We start from the raw sequence: 12,259 nt of genomic DNA, 5'->3' as shown, positions 1-12,259 counted from the left end.
CGAAGTAGATTTCTACCATCGAATAGTCTATGACAGCCTTGTCCCAAACCATTTTTTCAAATTGCTACTGTCACTCTCCCCAGAACACTTTTTGGATTACAGCAGCAATTATATTATAGAAATAACATTAAATAAGAAGGTTCCAGCTTGAAAAATATCTATTTGTCTACTTACTAGAATTACTTTGGGAAGCTGACTTGGACATTCTGAGCCTTGATTCCGTCATATATTAAAAGTGAGTAATCTGTATTCACAGGATTGTTGAAAAGATTGAATGAGTTGGTTTGTAAATAAATGGTAATAACAAAACACCTATTTCATAATAGTGCTTGGTGCATGTTTATTGAATGAATAAATATATTCTTCTTTACTTCTTCCCCTCCAGTCAATGTGATCAAATGCTATTTCTCCTTCAAGGTAAGCTTAAATCTGACCTGTTTTGTGACATCTCCCTATCGACTTTATCTCTATGGAATTCTTGATAACTTACCTTGCCTTATATTATTAGTTAGCTTTTTTTGGTTTTCATGTATAATCAGCTTCTTTAAATAGATTACAAATGACGATGGACCTACTTTATAAGAAGTATCAGGTGTTTCTTAGATGCTATTTGCAGTTGTGGTTGTTTCCTTTTCATTTTTGTTTTATTGGCCTATTCAAAATTCTTTCCCTCTTTTTTCATAAATGAAATTCTGATTTTCTTTTGGACATAAACCACTCTGATACCTCTAATCCTGTAGATCATCAATTCCACTTGACCCCACCCACTGTCTCCAAGGGCAAGCACATGACTAAGTACTTGCCAATCTCAGTATTTCACTCTCCTTCTCAAAATAATTCACAAAGGGCCCGTGAGCCAAGCAAAGCATGAAGGCAACCATTATCCCACAAGAATGACAATGTAGAATTAAATTAACTAGAGCAATATTTTAAAAGATAGTTTGCAAACTAACCCAGTTGGGAGAAAAATAGGGTCAAGTGAGGAAGACAAAGAATAAAAGACTTACTCCTGGATCTTACTGGACTTGATCTCTCAGCTAGGAAATTTAGCTCCAGGCTTTTAAGCCACATGGGCTCAAAATTCTCTTTTTCCTTAAGCTAATTTGCTTTTTGTCACTTATAATCAAAAGATATTTGCCTAATAAAGCTGTGCTTTTTAATGATGAAGATAATATTTACTACTTATTTTTTCTAGCTTATTGATAATGAGATTTAGACAAAAAAGTGGATTATATAACATGAACACTCCTCAATAGAGAAAAAAGAAACAGAAGCACATTCTTTGTGGCTTATATAAATTTCATTATTTTGCTGTTTAAATAAGCACCTGTCTTATAATATTTAAAAAAGCTTCAAAGACCACTTCTGTATTCCAATCTGTAAAAAATATTTTCATTATGTTTATTATAAAAATATAAATGTTTCCACTACAAATCATTTTACATTAGTAAGAGGCCATCTACATTGTACAATATAAACTAAATGAGTAATTTTTGAAAATACAAGTTTAAAGTAAATACATATTGCCAATCATATCACATTTATACATGGCTTAATTGATACTTAGCACAGCATAAACTGGGCAAGTTACCAGAAATAAATAATATATGTAAATCAAATTTAAGATACAAAACAGATAATATGGTACATAACATTGTGAAGAAGTGTGGTTTCATGTTTATTGAAAGTCAATGCAGGTCCTGTACAAAGAGATGGCCATCAGCATTCTAGTACCTCTACTCCACAGTTAAGAATCGTACACTGTTATGTTTACATATGTACAGGGTAAAAAGCGTGTAAAGTAAATTCATAAGGGTCAGATAGAAAAATAGTGGAAAAAAGGAAGAGCAATATACTGTGTATATAATCTCTACTTTCAAATGGAAACCACAGCCAAAAGAAGTGAAATAGATCTAGCAATTCTCAACGTCTATTAATTTATAAAATGCACAGATTTTGAGTATGCTCAGAATAGTACCTAAGAAAGTAAATGCTAGTATGGAAAAAAATGAGATTGAAGCCAGGTTTAGGGCTCGATGAACATTCCACAACACAAACAAAATGTCTGATTAAAAAAAAAAAAAAGGCTTTTAACTGCTTCTAGCAGGCATAAGTGAAATTTGTAATTAATTTCATAATCACATATATCTTTTTAAAAATTCATGCTCTTATATATCCAATACAGAATTCTAGTAGGATGATTTGACTATAAGGAATATTGCAGAAATCTAAGAAATAATCTCATACATGAAGGAACACAACCTAAGCCTTATTACACTAAATTTACAACAGATTAGCACTTGTGAAGTTTGATCTGTGACTGTAAGCTGTAGAGTGTCCCATTTTGCATAAGAACATAAGGGTTGCAGCTTTGATTTATTCTTTCAATTCTTGTGACATATGCATTTCTTATTTCCTATTCCCATAACATGATCCTATCAGCGTTAGAAAGAATATAAATAGAACTAAAATGTTGCTTCACAATAGATTAGTGGCTAGATCTCCATCAGGTATATCTTTTCAAATATTACTGAGTACACTCATATTAGGCCCTATGAACAGTAAATCTAAGTTCCTGCAATGGGAGATCTCTCCATTGTCTACAGATTTTGAGTCATTTGCTAGATAACCAGCTCGTTTGAAAATCAGATGCTCAACAAATGCAGAGAAGTTCATAGCTTCTAAGTTATACACCAAAATTACAACAGGTGTATTTCAGTGGAAGACTCTTAAAGATAATAATACCTGCTATTGATGATCAAAATGTTTAATTAAATTAACCAAACCTCAGTGATGCAGATGAGTAGTTTAGTTTTCATTATTCCCTATAAACAGCTCAACAACTTTAAGCAAAGATATTAAGTGACATTTCAAAGCCAGTCAGCAAGTGATTTTTTGACTCATGCATTGGCCTCTAGGCTTTGTTGCCAATTAATGCAGCAATCTAAATAGGATTCCAATTTTTTCCAGTGTAGCTATTCTCTACCTAGGAGCTCTAATGTAGCTCCTTTACTAATGGAGGGAGGTGTCTCCTAAGCACCAGAGCAGGGCAGGTATGTCATTGAGAATCCATTACATACAAACCAGTATATTACACTAAATTAGGAGCATACCATTTGTAATGGAGAGACAAAAATGGATGGGATAATTCAAACTGAGATTTGAGTAGTGTATGAACAGGGAAGGGGTTCGGTTTCTTTCTTTTTATATATGGATATAGGTACAGAGAAGCTGTTGGTTCAGAAATTCTGAAAAGAAACCCATCATTCCCCATGTCCAGTTTACCATGTTTTTTAACTGCTGACAATTTGAAAGAACATTTGGCACTTGGCTGTAACAAATCCTAATTAAATCATCAAGGCATAAATAGAAAATAATAAAAAAGAATTCAAAAGAAAATAAATATGTACTTTTCTTCAAACTTAAGACATTTTTACATGGTAATACTTAAGAAGCTAACAATTAAAAATGTATAGTACTTAAAACAACTACAGACGTCACTTCTAAATGCTTTTAACAGATAAAAGAGAAAAATACAATGGAAAAGGTAGTATATATGGCCAGATAGTTTGAGGTATAAATTCCTCTATTTTGCTTGCTTTTAAAGAAACAAAATACCTGTTACAGATTTCTTCTGTGTATAAAAATATCACAAGTCTTTTCTTTTGTGGCTATTAGTAAACAGAGCCACCATGTTCATTTTGTTATTACACTTGTTCTGCTTTTATGATAATCAGTTTATGATCCATGGCTCTAGGCTAGTTCTTCATCATTCCACGCTGAAGAATTTTAGTTTAACCCATCCACTAATATAAAAAAGCAATTACAAAACAAAATAAACCCCCCCTCCCATCCACTAAATGATAGGGGAAAATAAAGAGTCTTTCAATTCCATGTTAAGGCATTTGTATTCATATCTGAGTGTCTTATTGGGCTTGGACTTGCCACCAGCATCTCCAGCGTTATCGCCTGTCTGTAGAATGATGCTACATCTTCCACAGCCACCGCTTCCTTCCAGAAATAACACTTTACACTGGAACTGGACCATTTTTTGATTGTGTTTCTAGAGCCTTAATGCTACTGATGATTTTCTTCTGTGGACCAACCACAGTGACACCAACCTTTTTCATGTCACTGTGAAAAAAGAAGAAAATGTCTGATGAGAATCCTGGTTTCCTGGAGAGTATGTAAACAGAAGATGTTCAATCAGCAAAGCTTGCACAATCATATATCCCGGCGCTTTGAACTCAATTTTCTGATTTTTGCATCATCCATGTACTATATCCTGATCATTCCACCTCTATCGTTATGGAAGAATAGATGGTTTAGTGCGTTGACTAGCATCCCCTCGAAATTTCTGTCCAACTGGAACCTCACCATGTGAACTTACTTGGAAATGGAGTCTGTGCAGATATAATCAAGACAAGGATCAAGATGAGATCATATTAGATTAGGGTGGGCTCTAAATCCAATGAGACTATATTTAGACACAAAGTGACACAGACAAGAAAGCCATGTAGAGATGGAGGCAGAGATTGGAGTTATGTTGCCACAAGCCAAGGAATGCTAGAATGTACCAGAAGCCAGAAGAGGCAAAGAACGATTCCCCTGCCTCAGAGATTTTGGATCAGTATGGCCCTGTGAATGCCCTGATTTCCAACTTCTGACCTCCAGAAATGTGAGAAAATAAATTTCTGTGGTTTAAGACAATAAGTTTGTTGTAATTTATTATGGCTGCCCTAGGATACGAATACAGATGATCAGAAATTCTTTGCAGGGCATTAACCTATTTCCTTATATTTGAGCCAGCTTGGGGACCACTTTCACTGCAAGAGTATGCTGGAAGGGACCCTGTATCAATTTCCATATTCAGGTCTTGAGAAACTACAATATTCCGTTTGTCTCTTGAGGCACCCTCACTGGGCCCTGAGCTGCCATGTAAGTGTGACTACCTCGAGACTACGACACTGGAAAGGCCATGTGTGAGCATTGAGTCTACACTGTCAGCTCTGCAGCCATCCGCACCAGGGCAGACATAAATGAAACCATCTCCAGCCCTCCAGACTAGACCAGATGCATGTCAGATGAATGCTTCGGTCAACACCAACGTTAGGGCAGAAGAATTACCCACCTGAGCTCTGCCCAAATCCATAACCCATGACATTGTTATATACAATAAAATTGTGGTTTTGAGGTAGTTTGTTATTGTATTATTGTGTTATTGTGGTTTTGAGGTAGTTTGTTCCTAGATAACTGGAACAATTTCTTTAAAGTATAAATTCCTTTCCAAGCAGAAGCAGTGACTAGGATCTATTCCCATTTATCAAAAATATTTAACTTAAAATAGTTTAAACTTAGAAACCAGGCATTCTAAAATAAAGATTTTAAGAACAAAAGGAATTTCATTTGGGGGTGTGGAGAGACTTAGCTAAGCATGTGCAAATGATTAATTAAATAACCTTGATTCAAGGAATTTGTTCACATATTCACCTCTTTCAGGTCTTGACTCAAACATAGCCCTCTCGGAACACCTTCCCCGACCTTCCTATTTAATATTGTGAAACCTCTTGCATTCATACCGCATTTCTTATTTTCTTTTCTTGTTTCATTTTCTTCCAAAGCATTTATCACCATGCAGCATATTGCCTTTCTTTCTGATTTATTTTCTTTATTCTTTATCTTGTCCCACAAGAAGGTAAATTCCATGTGAACAGGGATTCTTGTTGGTTTTGTACTCTGCTTATCAACCACACCCTGAACAATGGCTATCATTTAGTAGGGGCTCAATATCTACTTAATAAAGAATGAACCAATAGTCTAAAATAGGTTTATCTGGGGAAGGTGACAGAGGAGTAAAGTATCACTTAGCAAGGAGTGCCAGGCTAATTGAGAATGGCCAGAAGGAAAAGTATGCATGCAAATATGTACACACACACACACACACACACACACACACACACACACAGAAACACACAGAAGGGGCTCGTTCACATCGATCATAAAGAAAAGAAGGAAAATTGTGAGTTTTCAATTACACAGAAATGGACCAATTGATTTCTTAAGAAATGGGTTCCCAAGCAACAAACGTGTGCAAGCAGACCCTGGGTAACCATTTTAGAAGCAATCTACATGATATTTATGCATCTGCTACAGAAAATTAACCAAGACTGGGTTGCATTCCTATCACCTAGGCTGGGAATGAAATCCTGATGACCTGCTGATTACCTTCCTACTACCATTCAAGGGGCTGATAAATTCTCAATGTACAACTTGTATCTTGCCTGAGGCCTCTCTGATTTTACTCCAGCAGCCTTGCTTCACCAGGAAGACTAGTGGGGAGATATGGTGACACCAGGCTTGCCACTCTGTGTAACTGTGGATAATGAAACTCTCACTTGGAGTAACATAGGCTGTTTATGAGAATATGTGAGAATATGTGTTGTACAAAATTTTGCTTCTTATATATATATATATATATATATATATATATATATATATATATATTATACCTTATATATATATAGATTTTGTTTCTGTATATATATATACACACACACACCATGGATCTATCTTTTAAATGAACAACAAACATTTTCTTATCCCTTATCCCTAAACTATAGGAATTTAGAGACAGAAAACAGGGCAAATATAAATATATTTGTACAAATCAATAGATCCTTAATCTTTTTGTATTTCTTCTCTCATCTTTCTTCCAATTATATATTATACTTTTTATGACTTGCCAATTTTTTTTCTCTGTCTTCCTTTTATCCTTCTTAAAAAACCGGGATTCCTGGGTGGTTCAGTCAGTTAAGGGTCTCCCTTCAGCTTGGCTCATGATCCTGGGGTCCCAGGATCGAGTCCCACATCTGGCTCCCTGTTCAGTGGGGAGTCTGCTTCTCCGTTTGCCTGCCATTCCTCGTGATTGTGCTCTATCTCTCTCTGACAAATAAATTAAAAACATCTTAAAAAAAAACTTTAAAAACCAAAATGATAATCATGGAAAGCAGGAAAAAAATGTTTCAAGTTAATATAATAAATTCCCAAGCTCTTTGAGAAATGTAAGCATAGTAAGAGAGTAATATATGCTATGATGTTTGGTCCTGATCCTCTCTATGGAACCGAAGCACCCATACCCCAGGGGCTAGAAAAAATAAGATGATGAGAGTTCACAGATCAGTTTGGGACAAGGCTGAAGGGCCAGCCCAGCTCCAGGACTCTTGTTCCTACAGGAAGGGACAAGTCTTCTCCTTCAGCCCAGTGTCCCCCTCATCACTTTTTCCCCCTCATCACTTTTTTTGATAGATGTATATCCCAAAAGCACTCCTCAAGAAATCTTGTGCATAAAACTATTTCAGATTCTGTGCCTGGAACCCAACATAAGCAAATAGATACATAATTTCATATATATTTAATGCAAAGGATTCTATGAGAAAAGATAATTATCTCTTTAGACTATACCTTAGCATGGATTTTTATGTCCCCTCTATCCTCCCTACCCCTGTCAAAATGTCTCCTACCCCCAGCCTGCCAAGTCCAAAGTAGTTGTATGTTTACAACTCCAGCTCCTGCAGTCTAAATAACATTCCCACGTGCTTATCTCATTTTGACTACCCTATTCAGAAGAGCAGTGGAAAAGTTCGAGTCTAAAGAGCAGCTCAAGATGGAGACCAGAGGTTAATAAGCTATCTGGATGGCACTTCAAAGGCAAAGGATAGGTGATGACACTGTGAGAATGGCATCCAAGGGTGCAGGAGAATGACCTGGAGCAATTAATCCGCCTAATATTCATTCCACACACTCAATTCTCTCTCCAGTTTCTATAAGTACTCTCTCCCTTTCTTGTTCTCTCCTCCCTTTTCACATTAACCTCCCTAAATCCATTGTAGACTATGAAATAATATTTTAAAACATGCATTATTTTGACTGAACAACGCTGCATATTTTCTGGATTTCATTTGAAAATTAGATGATTAACTTGCGTGTCAATGAAGTCCCTACACTAACTGAAACAGATAATTATTTATTTGGATATTAAGCTCTATTGATCTTTTTCTGTAACTTTAAAGTCTGGATAGAAGAAAAAAAGAAATTCAATATCCTTTTTTGGCATTCTGTTCTATTTCAAAAGAGTTATTTGGTCAAGAAAATCATTTCCAAATTGAGTCTGGATGGCACGAAGGAATCACATTTAAACAAAAAAGCCCAAGACTGCAAAAGGTAGGATGAAATACCAAATTAAATATTTTATAGCATTTGAGGTAAAAATGTTGCCTCATTCGATTTCCCCAAATTGTGTATTATGTATTTCTTTATAAATTCTCATTTTTGTTATATAAACTAGGAGCATGAAGGACAACACACCGCAGAGATACACAAGGCAAACAATTATTTTCAAGGAGTTTTAGGTCGATAGATGTTAATTCTATGCTGCCTGCATTGGAGGAGAAAGGACAGGAGGAAAAACATTGTGGGGATTGAAGTACAGAGAGATGTGGAACCATCTGGCTTAGTGTGAAGGACAAATCTGAAAGAGTGGAGTCTCCCAGGAAAAGTCAGCTTTCAACTTTCCTGTACATTCATGGGTCGTTCAAATAATAATAATTAAGTGCAAATATTTTCACCAGCCAAAGAGAGCTCACCGTCCAACAATGGACTGTGGAGACAAATGCTCCCCAAACTTGGAAGTAGAACAAATGCCCCCACTTCGTCGTTTTAAACAAATAGCTTTCTTACCACATTCACAGCTCCTAACATCTGACTCTATTTAAACTGTGAGCTAGCAGTTAATCATATTAACAGTGTTCTGCTAATCCACTTCAGTATGCTTTTTCATTATCTCAAAGCTCTGAGTGTTGATATTTGATGGAGAATAAACATTTGTATACCTTTGCCTTTGGAAATCTGGCAATGGTGCAGAAATGTCCAACTTTTGTGTTTGTTCTTTGCTATGCTTCTGTGCTATGAAGCAGGTGTCTTATAGAGCATAACCGTAATTGTTTACATTACTAAAATAAGAATTTATAAAAATATCAAAAAACATTAATATATCCTGAGACTCTGTCTGATCAAAATAACTACCACAGAAACTCAAATAGTATTGTTGATTGGGTCAGAAGTCTATTCAATAAACATTACATTCCACTTCATACAGAAATGCCAACATGTGTCAAATAGACTGGAGTGGGTTTATTTTCTAAGAGCACATTCTCCTTTTCAGTAGAAGCATATCCTTCCTAAAGATCTTTTTGTGAACTTTTGTGTTTCCGATTGGAATGCTATGTCGTAACTGGTAAACTTTACCTATTTGTTAGGCACTTGTATCTCTATTAATTACACTGTAAATTACACTCTATTAATTACACTCCTTTTTGATATCTAATTTGTGGATTTCCATGGTGACTTTGTTTAAATGACCAATGGGGTGACCATGAAAGTCTTTAAATATTCAACATTTAAATATTAAGATATTGGATGGAGAGGATGAGACTAAAGGAACTTGTGCATGGAAATGCAAAAAAAAAAAGTCACTGTGCGAAAAAAGAAAAACAATGCAGTTACATTAGGAAGTGAATTAAATTGGCTTTCATTCACAGAGAGATGGAGAATATGGCTTCTGGCTCTTCATTTTCCAGTTCTCAATTACTATACCCTGTGAGTGAGGACTAATTTTATTGAATATATACTGGATTCACTTGATTCCTTATAAACCCCCTTTTCCTTAAGCCCATGTGATCGTATCAAAGAATTCCTATTAGGAAAATCCCTGTCTAAGAAACACAGCATGTTATACTTGATACTTGATTTTTACACATGGAACCATAAATTAATACTAATTAATGAATACTAATTATGCATATCCTATCTTTCCAATCTGACTATAAGCTTTTTAAGGAAAACAGTAATATTATGTCTTAAACATATTTATAACTTCATTTTCTAACATGATACCCTTCACAGGGTAGACACTCAATAATAGATGATGATATACAATTATTTAGTAGATGTGAAAACTACTTTTAGCCTTTAGTGTGTTTCCCTGTATGCCAGCTTATCCACTTACTTCTTAAGTTTTCCACTTCTATGGAGATTAGGCTTTGTTATAAATAACAGAAAAGCACAAATGCAGGAATGCTCTAATCATCATGTTATGATTTCTTACGTCTTAAATTAAGAACTTGGGTCATTGGGGCTGGGAATGGGTATGTATCTGTTGGTCTATCTGAGAAAGGTCCTATTCAACAAAGATACCTATTGCGGGAAGCTATGGTGAGGGAGGAAAGACACATCAACACACATAAATCTAGAAGGTGTCATTGACAAAGAGGCCCAGGACTGAGCTTAGTGGTTACAGAAGACAGTAAGAACCTCAGAGGTTCAGCTAACATGTATAACTCATTAATCCAAAACATGTATGTCCACTAGAAATTACAGAATCATTCAGTCTTAAAAACTTTCTCTTACTCTGTGGAAATCTTGGCTATGGTGTCACAAGAACTGTACTCCACGCCTGTGAAGATTTCCTTGCACTGTGCTGTCCGGACACCATTAAGCCAGTCACCTGTTGTGCGGAAGGTAGTGATGTCGACGTTGCTTTGGTCCAGAAGAAGGTTTGATGGCCTGCGAGAAAAGAAAACACCAAAGGAAGAGAGATCAGGAGTTAGCAGAGTTGCTGCGTGTCAAAATTTGACACCAACATCAGCAGGAACTTCCAGACTTCATGTGGTGTTCCTGTTTATTTGTGGAATTTATCTGCCATGAAGGCTTCATCTATTCAAGCTGGCAGCTTGCAAGAATACTGTGTAATCACCTTGTCTCAGTGCGTCCCTTCTCCGCTCACGACCGCTTTGTAAATCATTGAAACTTTGCCAGTGGAATGCATAAATAGATCCATACATACTTCTATAATTTAATTTCTTTAACTATTAGCAAAGATGGTGGTAATTCAGGATATAGTTATAGTAGACATGACATACTGAATACTTAGATGTCTGGAAGTTCATTTTAGACATTGTACAGGTTGCTGTCTAAAGGACAGTTGAATAACCTAGATTGAAATTACAGCAGGACATAAAATAATAGATATCATGACTGTGGTTTATATTGCACAATACAATCGTCATTAAGGGAAACTTCTAGAATTGTTTTATATAATTACAGGTCTGACCATAGATCTATGACCAACTGCAAGATCTGGTGAATCAAAGGAACAGTAGGGACATAAAAGAAACAGAGGGGACCATATATTTACCCTTTTAATAGCCAAAAGAAGCCGCCTATTGGTAAAACGCCCTTGGGGTGTTTTTTTCAGCTCTCAGTGACCCGTATAATTGTCCTTTGACTCATAAGCCTGGGGCCCGTTACCAGATAGAAAATTGATTGTCCTCTTTCTTTATGTTCTCCTCTTAAGGAAAGGAGCTTGAGCAAAAGTAGTTATGAAGGCCTTTGTTTTGAGATGAATATTAACAACAATGGCAATAATGATTACATTGAACATTATGCTTCTATACTAAGTATATTACACAGATATGAAGGGCTTTAATTCTTACAACAGGTAATGATGCTATGTCCCTATAATAGATGTGGAAACCAAAACTAAAAGAGATTAAATCACAAATCTTGGTTTCCTCAGGCAAAAGAGGCAGAGCTGGGATTTAGATACAAGTTATTTTATACCAAAGCCCACACTCTTGGTCACTGTGCTGTACCATTTAGGTGGAACTTTGTTCATGTTGCTTTTCCCGTGTTTTCTCTTAAGTTCTTTGTGGTTCCATGATGTGATCTCTTTGATTTTTATATTCCATAAAGGATAGTGGTCTAGTGCCCAGGCACTGGAACCGTAAGTCTTGGGTTGAATCCTGGGTATAGAACATGCAATTTTTGTGACCTTCAGTGATTTTCTATTTTTTTTTTTTAAGATTTCTTTACTTATTTTAAAGAGCAGAAAGAGAGAGTGAAAGAGAGAGAGAAAAAGAGGACATGTGCACACAAGTGGGGGGGCAGATGGAGAGGTAGAGAGAGAATTTCAAGCAGGCTCCACACCTAGCAGGAGCCCGAGTCTAACACGGGCTCGATCTCATGACCCTGAGATCATGACCTGAGCCGAAATCAAGAGTCCAATGTTTAACCGACTGAGCCACCCAGGTGCCCTCAGTGATTTTCTTATCTTGTCTGTTTTCTCATCTATAAAATGCAAATGATGATCACAGTAGATTTCACACAACTGAAGATTAAATAAGGTTTAAAAAAGATTACATAT

General features: G+C 36.0%; 1 protein-coding gene across 3 annotated transcripts in view; it reads right to left on the bottom strand.

The window, feature by feature from the left end:
- Window positions 1-1,385: 1,385 nt before the first annotated feature.
- The window catches only part of EPHA3 (EPH receptor A3), a 350,319-nt gene continuing 339,445 nt past the window's right edge, over window positions 1,386-12,259 (bottom strand). For all 3 annotated transcript variants that reach the window (XM_078060667.1, XM_078060691.1, XM_078060719.1), the window contains exons 16-17: window positions 10,465-10,620; window positions 1,386-4,134 (exon numbers count right to left, since the gene is read on the bottom strand). In XM_078060667.1, coding sequence (XP_077916793.1) covers window positions 4,029-4,134; window positions 10,465-10,620 — 262 coding nt within the window. In that variant the 3' untranslated portion in view covers window positions 1,386-4,028. The remainder of the gene's footprint in view (window positions 4,135-10,464; window positions 10,621-12,259) is intronic.

Source organism: Halichoerus grypus, chromosome 1 (genome assembly GCF_964656455.1).
Source record: "Halichoerus grypus chromosome 1, mHalGry1.hap1.1, whole genome shotgun sequence".
In the NCBI taxonomy this organism is placed as follows: domain Eukaryota; kingdom Metazoa; phylum Chordata; class Mammalia; order Carnivora; family Phocidae; genus Halichoerus; species Halichoerus grypus.
Note: the sequence above shows the minus strand (reverse complement) of the source record. Positions and strands in the feature narration are given on the sequence as shown.